The sequence below is a fragment of the Carcharodon carcharias genome, chromosome 17, assembly GCF_017639515.1.
Source record: "Carcharodon carcharias isolate sCarCar2 chromosome 17, sCarCar2.pri, whole genome shotgun sequence".
NCBI lineage: Eukaryota > Metazoa > Chordata > Chondrichthyes > Lamniformes > Lamnidae > Carcharodon > Carcharodon carcharias.
Genome location: NC_054483.1, coordinates 67,705,683 through 67,719,841, shown reverse-complemented (window position 1 = coordinate 67,719,841; position 14,159 = coordinate 67,705,683). Strand labels below are relative to the sequence as shown.

At 44.0% G+C, this 14,159-nt stretch overlaps 1 protein-coding gene across 3 annotated transcripts in view; it reads right to left on the bottom strand.

The window, feature by feature from the left end:
- Positions 1 to 423: 423 nt before the first annotated feature.
- Positions 424 to 14,159, bottom strand: part of hspa12a (heat shock protein 12A) — a 161,789-nt gene continuing 148,053 nt past the window's right edge. For all 3 annotated transcript variants that reach the window (XM_041210540.1, XM_041210542.1, XM_041210543.1), the window contains 3 exons: positions 11,006 to 11,264; positions 3,237 to 3,340; positions 424 to 1,737 (listed from right to left, as the gene is read on the bottom strand). In XM_041210540.1, coding sequence (XP_041066474.1) covers positions 1,100 to 1,737; positions 3,237 to 3,340; positions 11,006 to 11,264 — 1,001 coding nt within the window. In that variant the 3' untranslated portion in view covers positions 424 to 1,099. The remainder of the gene's footprint in view (positions 1,738 to 3,236; positions 3,341 to 11,005; positions 11,265 to 14,159) is intronic.

Here is a 14,159-nt window from a genome sequence, read left to right as displayed (position 1 = left end):
TTGCTCAACACATTTCAAGATACTAATCACAATGATGAGGCAACAACTGAATAGTGATCATTCAATTTGTTACTAACTACTAAGAAATGTTAACAATTGAAAGGAATTACTACCACCCCTTGAATGCTGATGTCGACAAGTTAAAATCAGCCCCAATTTTGTGTTTTGCGGTCGAGGAGCAGTCATTTAGCTGAGGTTCTGGAAGACAATTACAGCCCAAAAGAGTAAATGCTATTCAATGGAGGAATAAAATCAACAGATATGTCAAGAATGCATTCATTTATTGTGTTTACATTAGGAAGTATCAAGAAATGAGGTTCCCACTGGTGCACTGGTGTTTGGCTGTGTTTATGAAAAAGCAAACCATTCACCGAATCAAACCAATATCAGAAAGGATACTATTCAAAGAAGAAAATCTCTGGGTAAATGGAACAACTTTTAATGTTGGAAGATACATATGATTATACATGAAACATAGGTCTGCATTTCAAGATATGGCATTCACCATTAGGCATTTGATTTCTTTCAAGCTCAGTGCTGTTACAATAAATTTAACATAATCAAATATTTCATTTTAATACTTGAAATAAAAGTATGTACAATACTTTAAATATTGTATATACAAAAATAAAAATAACTACTGGTTTGACTATTTAGGGGAAAATTCCTTAACATTCCAAGTTTTGTCCATTTTAGTTATCAACAAAGTAAGTTTAATATTAAATTACTGCATAACCACATCAGTGCTCAATTTCGGCATTGTTAACATTAAAGGAATAAGTATTAGCAAGCAGGCTGTGATTATATATTAGCATTCTCCAGGTAGCTTTATGCTGTTTCACTTTTCTTAATTGAACCAAGAGCAAATTCTTACTTTACATTCAGTAAATATAGATACTTAATCACATATTTGCATGTATGTAGCATTTAAGGTAATATTTCTTGGCATTCCAGTAGTGTGGTGAAATGATTGGTATTGCTAGACTCTCTTTTCACTTACAGTAAACTTCCAATCTGAACTATAATATGACTTCCAGTTTTAGACATAATCAATAATTCTGAATTAGGGCACGAGGGCTTTTGGATGACTGGTGACATCTTAGTAATTGAGGAAATCAATGCCAGCTTTGACACATTTGGAAGTGGCAATATCAACAGCCATTGCTTTTATCTCAGTATCTCCAAACTGCATTAATGTTTGAATCTCTCTTCTTGCTGGCAGTGATGAACTATCAGTTCCCGTTAGGTCAAGACGAAGAGTGCCACACTTCTTCACACTAGTATCAGTGATGAAGTTAACATTATCATTTTCTGAGCAGTATATATTGATCACTATAACCATTTGTGATGGCTTTGCGGGAGTGTAACTGCGTTTGACAGTCTCTCCAAGAGCCACAGACTGGTCAGCTGTGATGAACTTGTCAAACACATCAGTACACCAGCGAGTGCCATCTTTAACCAGTAGCTTCTCGGTAGGGTGCTTCCCTTCCACAAATCGATTCAATACCCCAACTCCATAGGTCAGTGGCGAACGCCGTACTTTAATGATTGTGGGGTCCAGTCCAAATAGCACTGCTCCTTTTAGAATAGTAATTCCCACATCGTGAGGAATTATGACACGGCACTTGTCAGCAAGATTTGATTGAACGGCCTGCTGTAGTAAAGGTGACTCAGCGAATCCACCCACCAAGAACAGAAACTTCAAACCTGAAACTTCAGGTTTCTGGAAAAGATTAACTGGAGAAAAATAGAATGATCAGAAATATTTTCTTATTAAACACAGATGAGTTCCTCATAACATAAGCACTTTTGCCAATAATGCTGGTGTTGCAAAATCGGGAGATTTCTGTATTGCATTTCAATTTGATCTAGATGGGATTTATAAACATAATTTATAAACTAGGTTAAGCTAGCAATATCTGTAAAAGGATCCCTTTTGTCTCTATGATGGGGAGTTGGGGGGTAATATGGTAATTGACTAGCGTTATTCATATATGCACTAAGGATTTGTCTGGTCTTTGCTGGTGTCATTGCCCCGATATTAATTAGGTCAAAGATTGCTTATTGAGGAAGGAATTCTCTCTTTTAAATGTTAAGGTATGTGAGGCTACAGAGCCAGGAGAATAGACAAATGCATAATGCCTTACTGTCAAGCCTAGCTGTGAGGAAATGTTTGTGAGGAAGATATTTAATATTTCAATATTAAAGCCTCTGAAGTAAAAGACTTTGTTTGGCATGAATAACTACTCTTGGTCTTCATTAAGTTTTGTTGTGAATTGATATGTGAATTGATATCTGGACTTGATATATTTAACTAAAAATCCTGTCACCCATGTGTAGCATTGTATCATGAAATTGTCTCAGATATGGCAGGGATAGATTGCAAGGTTTAGTCCATTATAGATCTGCTTATGGAAACTATTTCTTTCGCTGTGATACAAGTTATAAGTTGTTGGGAGAAGATTCAAACCATAACACCTGATTAAAATAAATAAATTGCCTAGAAGTCTGGACAAAACTTGAGAAGTGTTTCATGAGATATATTTTGGAATGTTGCACTGGAATGAAGAGTGTTGCTGTTTTATATAAACAGGAAGTGCTGGAATTATACACAACTAAAAGAGAAAAACAGGTTAACATTTTAGATGGGGCCTTGCAGAGGGACCCTCGCATCTGAAACATTAGCCTTTCTTTACAGATGCATATCCAACATATAAAAAAGTCTCTACTTCAGATTTCCAGCATCCACAGTATTTTGCATTCCTAATAGCAAGAGTTTGCTGCTGTACATTTTTCCATTTGCACTTCTCACATTGGACCACTTGGCCTTACTATGTGTTGTGATAGCCTCTGTAGGTCCAGGACCCATCAGGGATGCTCAAGAAGTATGTGATTATTAGTGCAATCATGTTGACATTTTGCTGCTTGTTGTCCTGTATAAAATTAAGAGGCTTTGTGTCTGAAATTTCAATAAAAAAAGTGATAAAGAAGCTCATAAGACAGACACTTTCACAACAAGATGTTTCTAAAAGCTCAGAACACATCTCAACATTTAAGCTGTAAATTATGATATTTGTGGTGCATTTTCATGGTACCAATTTGGATTATAGGGCTTGGGTTATTCTGTAAAATTTATAAATAACATGCATTTGTACATTAATTGCTCTCTGAACTAACCAAATCAATCTTTAATTACATCTAATAACTCTGCGTTTTCATCTCAACAGTGTACTTACGTAGATGTTGGATGATATGGTCAACAGTGGGTTTAAATAGAGCATTCATAGCATCTGGGTTCATTCTTAGCATCCCTTGGGATGACCACTTTACAAAATTCACACTGCAGGAAAAATAGGATAACAGTTGAGCCAATGCACAATCTAAGAATGAGAACGTCTGAATCCAGTTATCATTTTGCTGTGTGTTAATAATTGCTAACTGGAAGAATAACTCTCAAAGAAAACAGGTCAGAATTACAGCTAGGTCAGAAGGGCAGGTGGGAATCTTATCCTTTTGCTACCCTGTCAGAAAGAGGGAAATCCAGTTCTATGTAACAAATAGTTCAAACAAAACACTCTGCATAGCCTTCACTGCTATGTTAAAGTCTTCTCACTTACAGGAGAGAGTGACCCACAACTGTCAGGAATCTCAGGTATCAGGCTTTTGTCCTTTCTAGAAATCTGGCTCTGATATTTCATGAGGACAAGGCCTTGAAATTCTTGGGCCTATATTGCTAAACCTATTGGAGGTGGGGATGCAGAAGGGCTACATTAGGTCTGGTTCACCTGTAGCTCACCTGTGTAATAGTTTGAAAGTTCAAATACAGTGACATGTCACACAATTGGGCAAACTTACAACATCTGTTCGTGTTTCTTTTGTCTAGATATCCCATCACAAAGTGCCAGAGAAGGAGGAGAAAGAAAAAGGTGAGCTGAATTCCATCTCTGTCCTACCAGCTTGATTCTTACCTACACTATCACCAGCTCAGAATAATCCACTGTAAGGAAATATAGTGCCAGTGAGAATTTTTCACTGAGTGTGCTACAGCACATAAGGGTGCTGCAGGTATAAATGAGATCTGACAAGAATGATGTGTTGCCACAGTTCAAATCCCACTGTGGCAGCTTGGAATTTACATTCAGGCCAGAATTTTCCGATCCCATTGGCGTCAGGCGTCATGGCTGGCAGAGGAGAAGAATATGGCGAGAAGGCCAAAAATGGGTTTTATGCCATAATGAAACCAGTTTGTGATCGCCTGCTCCACCCATCAATGGCAGGTTGTGTTAGCCGCCGCTTCACATCAAGAACCTAATTTCAATACTTTAGCATCTCAATATAAGCCCTGCTCGCTGGAATCATTCCCCCATGTCACATTTACCGCCCGCGTTGGCATAACTTCAGAATGGCATGTTTCACGACTGCATTTAAAAAGGTGTGCGCCTGATGACCTGAACTTTGAAGGGAACTCTGAGGTGAGTGCCCATGACCTTGCGCAGCGCTTGCGAACATCACCAGTAGGACATCAAGGAAGAGGCACTGTGCATTTGCGGGGGTACAAGCAAGTCAATTTTTCCCAGCTGGCTTTCAGTGCGGTGCCAGGACAAAGGCTCTAATGTGGGTCAGGCCGAGCGGCAGAAGGGGTGGATTGGGGTGGGGGAGGCAAGCACAGACTGAAAGAAGTATGCATGCACAAGTTCGGAGCGGTAGGGGGTGGGGGGAGTGGGGGAGGAGGGAGGGAAGCAGCCACGCAATTGGAAAATTTTGTCAAAAGTGAACATTCTTCCGCAGCTGAGACCATTCAGCAGCTCCTTTGACATGCATGCAGTCAGGCCTCTTAATTTTTTCTGACCACTCAAGAAATGTAAAAGTATGAAAATGCCACCAAATGCTCCAGAGTTTTACACTCCTCTGGTGCAGACTGCAAATGTGTTTCAGGGGACAGCAGAGCAATTGGCCGACTAGGCAAGTTATAGAATCCCCTTGTGAAAGGTGGCCATGGCGCAGTCACTGGTGGAGGTGCTCACAGCCCCTTGCAATGTCTTTATTAAGGTTTGGACCAGTATCCATCATGGTTCAAGCTAACAGCGCATCCTTGCAGTGTGGGTTAGGAGAAGCCTGCGCCTGAGCTGAGGGCACAGCATGCAGTCCAGTGGCTGAAGCTGTCGCCAATCGGTCAAGTGCAGTAAGGTGGATGTGGGTGAGGTTTCATTCAGCCAATGAGCACACTACACACTGCCTATCCGAGTGGTAGCCAGCACCCTTCATGCATGAAGGGGCCTTCAGACATAACCAAGAGAGATTCTTAATATACCTATGCTAACTCGTGTGTCTCTCTCTTTGATCCTGCAGAAGGAGAACATCAAGATCATGGAACCTAGCTTAGTGGTATGCCTCATGGCTTACAGGGAGCAGAGAAGGAGAAGTAGTGCGGTAGAAGCGCCTAGCTCAGCAAAGGGAGGTGCACCTCCCTCAAGATGAAGGGGTGGCAGGGCCTGCTGCGCATGCAGCTGAAGATCCACAGCGAGCTATTGCTTGTAGATGCCTTGCTAGACCCAGGGTCTATAGACAGCGCTTGTCATCCCTGCAGATGACTGAGAACCAGTGTCGCTGAAGACTGAGCATGTCAAAGGAACTGGTCAGTCATATACGTCACCTGCTGCAGGATTTGGCGCCACAGAAGCATGGAGGACATCTACTGCCAGTGGCTGTGAAAATGATTGCGGTGCTCCATTTTTATTTCAGTGGCTCCTTCCAGGGCTCCACAGGTAGCCTGTGCGAGATCTTGCCTCCACGCACAAATGTATCCAGGAGATCCGAATGTCATCTTTGCAGAGGCACAGAACTTTGTGCATTTTACCCAGGATCAGGAAAGCCAGGAAGCAAGAGCACTGGGATTTGTGCAGATATCTGGTTTTCCACAGGTGCAGGGTGCCATCGACTGCACTCACGTAGCACTTAAATCAGCAAGTAGAAAACCTTGTGGTTGACGTAGCTGACTGCTTGTTGCCATGGAGAATGTTCAGCTGGTGCACGTCCACCGCAAAATGCATCCTACAATTCTGCACACGATTCTCAGGGAGTGTCCACAACTCCTCTATTCTTAGCAGGTCTCAGGTCCCTGGCATCTTCCAGGATCTAGAGAGACTGCAGGGCTGGCTCCTCGAGGACAAGAGCTACCTACAGAGGATGTGGCTGATAGTGTCCGTGTGGCAGACCCAGGCTGCAGCAGAGTGATGGTACCATACATGCAGTGACCCAGACTTTGGTGGAGCAAACGATAGGCATATTGAAAATGAGGTTCCAGTGCCTTGACAGGTCTGGTGGGGCACTACAATAAAGTCCAACAAAGGTGTCGCGCATCATCATTGCTTGCTGTGTGCTCCACAACCTTGCATTGCAACGGGGGGAGGACCTGACTGAGGAGGAGATGGAAGACCTGCACGTCTCCTCCGATAAGGAGGATGTCAAATGGATGATGGGGATGAGATTCTAGAAGGCGAGGATGCTGGCCACAAGGGCATTGCACTGGCCAGACGAGGCAGGCATGCTTAGGAGGCCCTCCCAGAAGCACGATTTGTGGAGGACAATGACGAGATGCAGTGAGGACAGCCCTGACTGACATCCTCACCTTGCATCCGTGAATGTTTGACTCCTATGTGGCTGATGGTAGCGCACATATCCTCAGCGCTGAGGCTCATGTTATGGAGATGCAGCGAAGGCTCTGACAGTTGCTCAATTCCAGGAGGATGATGATGACATGCAGTGAGGACACTCCATAGATCTTCACATTGCCTCTGTGAATGTCTGACTCCTGTCCTGAAAATAAGGTTCCAGTGCCTTGACAGGTCAGGTGGGGCACTATAATAAAGCCCAACAAAGGTGTCGCGCATCATCATTGCTTGCTGTGTGATCCACAACCCGGCATTGCAACAGGGGGAGGACCTGACTGAGGAGGAGATGGAAGACCTGAGGGCAACTCATTTGCGCTTTGTGATCGAGGTCATATCATGGAGATGCAGCTGTGAAACCTTAAATGCGCCTGGTGCTTTGCTAGCCTTCAGCACCTGTCCCCTTCAGGAGCACACCCAGAAGAAAAACACAGTTCAGATCAATAGTCTTATTTCCTAGTTTTTACTGGTGTTCCATTTGAAGTATACAAGACCAGTTCGGACCAATATTCTTATTTCGCAGTTTTTACTGTTTTTTTCCTTCTGAGCACCATCACTGGTCACAGATGCTGAAGAGACGGGGTACAGAGGAGGAGCTGAGAACATAAAGAATGACAGAACTATGTGACACTTGCCCACTACATTCTGGCAGCAATGACAAACTGAGGTGCAGGCATCAGTAATGTGTCCAATGAGTGTGAAGCCAGACCATCACTTTGGTCTGAAGGTTACACACTGCACAGGGAAGACGCCCTGGACAGAGAAACCTGTATTTATCTTGTGTGGGAACCGAGGTTTCACATCTGAGTGACACGAACACTGCTCATCAGAGCAAGGAGCCATAGGCAAGGAGACATTCTTGGGAGTTAATTTACAACAGTGAACATTATATACAGTGATTTACACCTGTGCCCAGGCTGTGCAACTACATCTTAACAGCTTGGCCTAAATAGCCAAGTGGTTATGGTACTGGGTTTGTAACCCCAAGATCAAGAGTTCAAATCTCACAATGGCAAACAATGAAACAATGTAACTTCATCTGAAACAGATGGAAATGGGTTTGTACTCGAAAGAGTTACATCTTCTTAACACCCAGTGCGGAAGGGGGTCGGGAAGGAGGAGGACCTCCTTGTGAACCTGCTCCTGGGCCTGGCCAAGTTGGCCATTAACAGGTCCAGGCAGCGGGCGATCAACGGGGGAAACCCGCCCGATTGTTTGTCCCTCTTCCGCGGCTACATTCGCGGCCGGGTATCTTTGGAGAGGGAGCACGCGGTGTCTGCCGGCACTCTCGAGGCCTTCCGTGATCGGTGGGGACTGGGGTGCTTTATTGACCCCCTTAATCACTTTTTGGTTTAAAGTTGTAAGTTTCCTTTAAATTTTGTCTTTAGTTTTACAGCTGACCTGAATTAGGGGCTGTGCTTGATTTGTCCTTCATTTTGTTAATTTGGTTTGATTGTTTTAACTCACAAGAGTTACATCTTCTTAACCTTCCTAACACTGCCACTACATCATGGTACTCCCGACATCCACAGTGGAGGTGGAGGCAGTCTGCTGACTGCTTCGCCCTGACTGTGACCATTTTGGCGGGTGCCCTCTGGAGGACCCCGGCCTGCTTTTGGGGTCCTGCTGTGTTGCAGTGGCACCCTCTTTGGCCTTTGAAGCTGGAGCAGGTGGGAGTCACAGGAAGAGGGGATTCAGATGGGTTGGACACTCCTGGAATCATTTGGGTGGATGGCCCTGGGGTGTGCACCTGCTGATCCTCCTCCCTATGGGTGCCTGAGGGCCCCTGGCTGAATCCATAAGTAGAAGGAGAAGATAGAGTGAGATCAAGCTGACTCATACTCCTCTCGCATTGACACTGTTGGAGGCCAGCTATGAAGTCAGTGATGGAGCTCAGCTCATGCTGTAGTGCAGGACCGATGTCCTCAGCTGAGGTCTCCATGCCAGATGCCATCCTGCCAATGTTGACCTCAGTGCATTGGCATCACCTCAGACTGAAGGTGGATGGAATCCTCCATTGTGTCTTGCAACCTGAAGAGTGCAGACATGCCTTCCTGATGTTTCGGAGCTTGCCTTTGCAGCTCCAGCAACTGAGGTATGACTGAGCTCAAAGGCTCCTCATCTGACTCAGACTCAGCAGATTTCTGGCCTCCAGCAGTCCTCCAAAAACCTGAGAAATTCCTGCTGCCACCTGCTGTTGATCAGATAGTGCGATGTGCTCACCAGATTGCGATCCCAAGGCTACTCTAGAACTAGGTCCCACCGAGGTGTGTGTCTCTGCGCTGGTGGAGAGTGTGGGCGAGCACTGTGACGGGTCTTCAATTAGAGTGTCATCAGATTCTTCTTCCGAGGCGTCTTTGGGGCTTGAGTCAAGGAGCTGGCTCATGGACTCCTTGGCTGTTTTCCAGATGTGCGGTGAATGCGAGCAGAGATAATTAACACATGGCAGGGGACTGCGGAATAGGGGAACTGTCTCATAGCATGATTGTCTGATGGATGTTGCACTGCTGGATCCTCAGTTAGTTGAGCACTGTCGACCTCACCGTCAGCATAGAAATGGTCCAGAACCTCGCCGGCCAGCTGGATGGCTCTGTTCTCAAAGTCTGCGAGAACCCTGATATCAGGCATTCTTCCACCAGTCTGCGACCTTTCCCTTTTTTTGTGTGCCAGCTTATCCTGCACGAACACAGATGGAGAGAGTATAAGCAGAATGCCTGCCAGGCCAGATGAGAAGGATGTCCGGCATGTGTGGCTGGTGAGTGGTGCCATGGATGAGATGAGGACACAATCCACAAGTCAGGTGAAGGTGTGTGCGAGAGAGTGAATGGTGATGTCCCTTGAACTGGCAGTGAGTGAGATCCCTGTGGATGTGTGATGGGTTTGAAAGTATGAGAGTTGAGCGAGATGAGAATAGTGACTTACCCTAGTGGAATGGAAGAGATCATTCATGCTCTTTTGGCACAGGATCGCTGCTGCTGCCACCACCTCCCATGCTAGACTGGTGACCTTGCTTGCTGGTCTTTGCCCAGAGCAGGGGTAGAGGACTTCATGACAGGCTTCCACTGTATCCAGTAGGCACCCAAGGGAGGCATCGCTAAATTTGTGTGCAGCATGTTTTCTCCCTTTGGCAGCCATGACTTTCCAGTAGCTTCTGATCCCATAGAGAGTGCTAGCTCTGTGCATGGGTGCCCTTTAAATATGGCACCTGGATTTCTGAAGGCCTGAGGTAACTGTGGGGCGTGCGAATCAGAGGCTGCCCTGCCAGGAACCTGGCATGTTTCCCGTGAATGCATTATTAATGAGGCGGGACATGCCAGGAATGGGACGATGTGGGACAAAAACCCACCATTGCGGCCGGAGGGTAAAATTACTTTTTTCACATCTGCTACCACACTTAGAGTAATTCTGGGACGATTCCGCCCTTTTACTCCAGCTTTATTTAATTAAGTTGATATCAGTAATGATGACCATTTTCGTAAAAACCTATCTGGTACAATAATGTTCTTTCAGGAAAAGAATCAGGTGTCTTTACATAGTCTGGTCTGTCTGTGACTTCAAATCCAGAACAATGTGATTGACTCTTAGCTGCCCTCTGAAACGGCCTAGCAAGTCACTCAAGGGAATAAATGCTGACCTTGCTACTGATGCCCACATCGTCCATATGAATTACAAAAAAATTATTTTCTTAGCCTTCGCTGCTCCAATGGAAATAGTCCCAGTATCCCAAATGCCTCCTCATTGGGTAAGGACAAATAAGAGGCATCCCTTACCCATGCATGTTTGTACATGCGAATAAGAGGTCCAATACCTGCCTGAGGTGTCCTGCACCAAGATTGGTTGTCTGGATGCAGCCAGCTCCGTCACGGGCAGCATTCAGGAAAACCAATTCATGGGATTGTCTGCAATAAAGAAGTTAAGAAGCTTAACTGAATTTTACACCACATTTCACCTCCCTTTACTAGGTTGAGCCAATTCTGTGCCCCCCCCACCCCCCCAACACACCACCACCTCTTCTGCTAGTCCCCGTTTGTGGATCCCATGACTTCCTCACCTGATCTCTGATAACCCCCCACTCCCAATATCCCAACTCCTGATCCTCCACCTCACACCCAGTAGAGAACAAATTAGAGAGCAGTAAATTAATCTCAGAGCTCAAATTTAAGGCATCATTAGCTTTGTGAGAACCCTCATGTATCCATCAATTTACAAGTATCATCTTGCATCACTGTCTCATACTCCTTATAGGGAAGACTCGGGTAAGCTGAGATACTTATATTTACCAACAAACCTGTGCTGTGCAAATTAAACTATAAGGTACATGTGCTCAGACTACATACCTGCTTTTTCTAAGGGCATGCTCCACACTGTGACCTCTGAACTTTTTATAGTAATCGATGAATGAGAAAGGCAAATTGATATTGAGTGGATTGATTCTTCCAGGAGCAGCGGCCCTTTTACGTGACTCAAATGCTATCATCAAATCTACCCAAGCCGCTGGGCGTTTGATTTTAAACTGTTCAATGAAATCCTCCCCAAATATTTTACAGAGAAGTTTTTCAAACTCATAGTCCACTCCTATAGAGCCATAGGGACCACCTGGAATTTAAAAAAGGTATAAATAAGAAAAATAACAACTTGCATTATTTAACTTCTTTAACATAGTAAAACATCCCAAGGTGATTCACAGCAACGTTATCAAACAAAATTTGACACTGTCACATAAGTAGATATTGGGACAGGTGATCAAGCACATGAGCCTGAATTTTCATGGAGATGGAATGGCTCCACACCTTAGCCAAAAGGGTGCTGGAGCCCCAAATATGGAAGTCCCATCCCCGTATTTCCACTTACCATTTTCGCTGGGAGGGGGTGGTGGAAATGAGGGCGGGACAGATTTCACATATCTGTGGTTCATGGAGGCAGTGGCGTCTTCACTCAGAAGCAATTTTTATCACTCAGGTTTCTGAAACACAACTCACGGGCTTTACCAATTTTAGGAAAAGATCCAAACCTACTGGGGTTCTTTGAAGAGGTCAGGTACCCTTTTAGGATTGTTAAGAGTAGATATGAATGTGAATGAAAGGTGGTTTAAGATCTGTATAACTATCAAGTTGGAAACTCATTTAAATCTCCTGCTCTTTAAACTTTGGGAAAAAAAACAGCCTGCTGTGTTTGAACATTTGAAAAAAATCGGTGCTCGCCAATTTCCGTAGATGTTTATTGACATAAGCCTACGGGCTATAATTCTAATATTAGTATTACTTAGCTGCTTCCACAATATATCATTATCACAGCAGGGACCCTGTAAATTTACAGTTTGATTGACAGCTCCAAGTGGTTATAAAGGGATTAGCTGTCTTTGATGTGGGATTATGAATACAAATGTTTATTGTTTAAGGGATTAAATACTTAAACTGAATTAATTGTATTGATTGGGCTTTTATCAATGTGTTTTATTATTATAGTGACATCTGTAATAGATACATAGAACTTTATTTTATTTAATCTCAGTATGGTTCCTAAGGAATACCTATGGTGGATACTGGATGAGTTGGCAAAGGGTGATGGGTGAGAGTCATGGGTTGGCACTAAGTTGGCAGGTAGTCATGGGGATGAGTGGAGAGTCATGGGTTGGCTTTGAGGGTGTAAGAGGCCATAGGGGTGGGTGGGGGGGCAAGAGGTGGCATGAGTTGGCATGGATGGGACATGGATGTTTGTGGGAAATGAGATGATGTGAGGACTGACAGCTAGAGGGCTTTACTGTTTTTATTATAACTGTAACAAAGTCTCTTTTAAACAGCCCACCTTGGCACTCAGCAGCCCCCGTGGGTGCCTCTGCACTGTTTCTGGGTTGCTGGGCCCGACTCCAGTTAGCACCCTCCCCACCCAATAAGCGGCGCAACTGCCAATCTCAAGCGATTGAAATAAGGGGTGTTCAAGGGTCCAGAAATGGAGAATTGCAGAGATCACAGGCTAGGTAAATTTACAGAGAAATGGAAGGCAAAGTATTGGAGAGATTTGGAAACAAAGATTGAGAATTTTAAAATCAAGGCATCGCTGAACCAGGAGTCAGTATAGGTCAGCAAGAACAGGGATGATGGGTAAACAGGACAGTTAGTGTTTTATTCATTACTGGGATATGAGTGTCAGTGGCAAGGCCACCATTGGTTGTCCAGCCATGAAAAAGTGTTGGTGAGTCTTCTCCTTGAACTGCTGCAGTCCATCTGATGCAGGTACCCCCATTGTGATGTTATAAAGAGAGTTCCAGGATTTTGATCCAGCAACAGTGAAGTACCAGTGATACAGATCCAAGTGGTCTGTGATTTGGAGGGGTACTTGTAGTTGCTGGTGTTCTCTTGAATCTGCTGTGCTTGTCCTTCTAGATGGTAGTGGTTGTGGGTTTGGAAGTAGCTTCAAAGGAGACTTGGTGAGTTGCTGTGGGGAACCTTGTCAAAGATACACACTGCTGCCACAGTGCACCCATGGTGGAGAAAGTGATTGTTTAAGCTGGTGATTGGTGTGCTGATCAAGCGGGCTGCTTTATCTTATTGTATTGAGCTCTAGAGTGTTGTTGGAGCTGTAGTCATCCAGGCAAGTGAAGGGTATTTCATCACACTCATGACTTGTGCCTTGTGGACAGGTTTTGAGAAGGAGAGGCATTGCTGGATGATGATGTGGTCAACCTTGTCAAAGGCTGTAGATAGGTCATGAAGGATGAGCAGGGATAGTTCACCATGGTCATAGTCACATAGGAGGCTATTATTAACTTTCAAAAGGATTATTTCAGTACTTTGGCAAGGGTGGAAACCTGGGTTGGATGAGTTCAAAATGCTTACTATGACCTGAAAATGGATCAGCGATATTGTACAAACATTTAACGTAATTTAATGTAGTTTTATTTTAAAAAGGTTAGCACTTCAATCCAGCATGTGAGGTAAATGTGCTAAGCACCTGTATGATTACCATCCACCCCCTCACAGTTATTTTAAGGCTTTTGATAATATATAATTCTATTGTTAATATTTTCCTGAAATATATTTTTGTGGCCTTATAAAAGTATATCTCAAGTTTCTTACATTTTCTTATTGGTATTAGATTTGAGAACTCCATGGTTATAGAGGGTTAGCATCAGTTAAATTGAATCATGATGTAAACCAATCGATGAAAGATTTTTTTTCGGTACTGCTTTTGTTTCCAATGCAGCCAGAACAGGAAAAACTTTTTTTCAGTAAATGTTGGGCAGTTAGAAATTTAAATGTCTGTCTGACCTATCAAATACAATGGGAAATCTGTTCACCTGTAAGTTGATCATGGCACTTATTGACATTTATTATGAATATAGGGTAAGGGACAAGATGGTGAATTTCAATTTGGGTGGATACAAGGCAGATGATGGCTGGAGTGTATCTGCCAGCTGCCCCATGACACTGGCAAGAGACCTGGCTAATTTTCATGGTTGGGAAGCATTGACATGATATGCCTAAACTGACT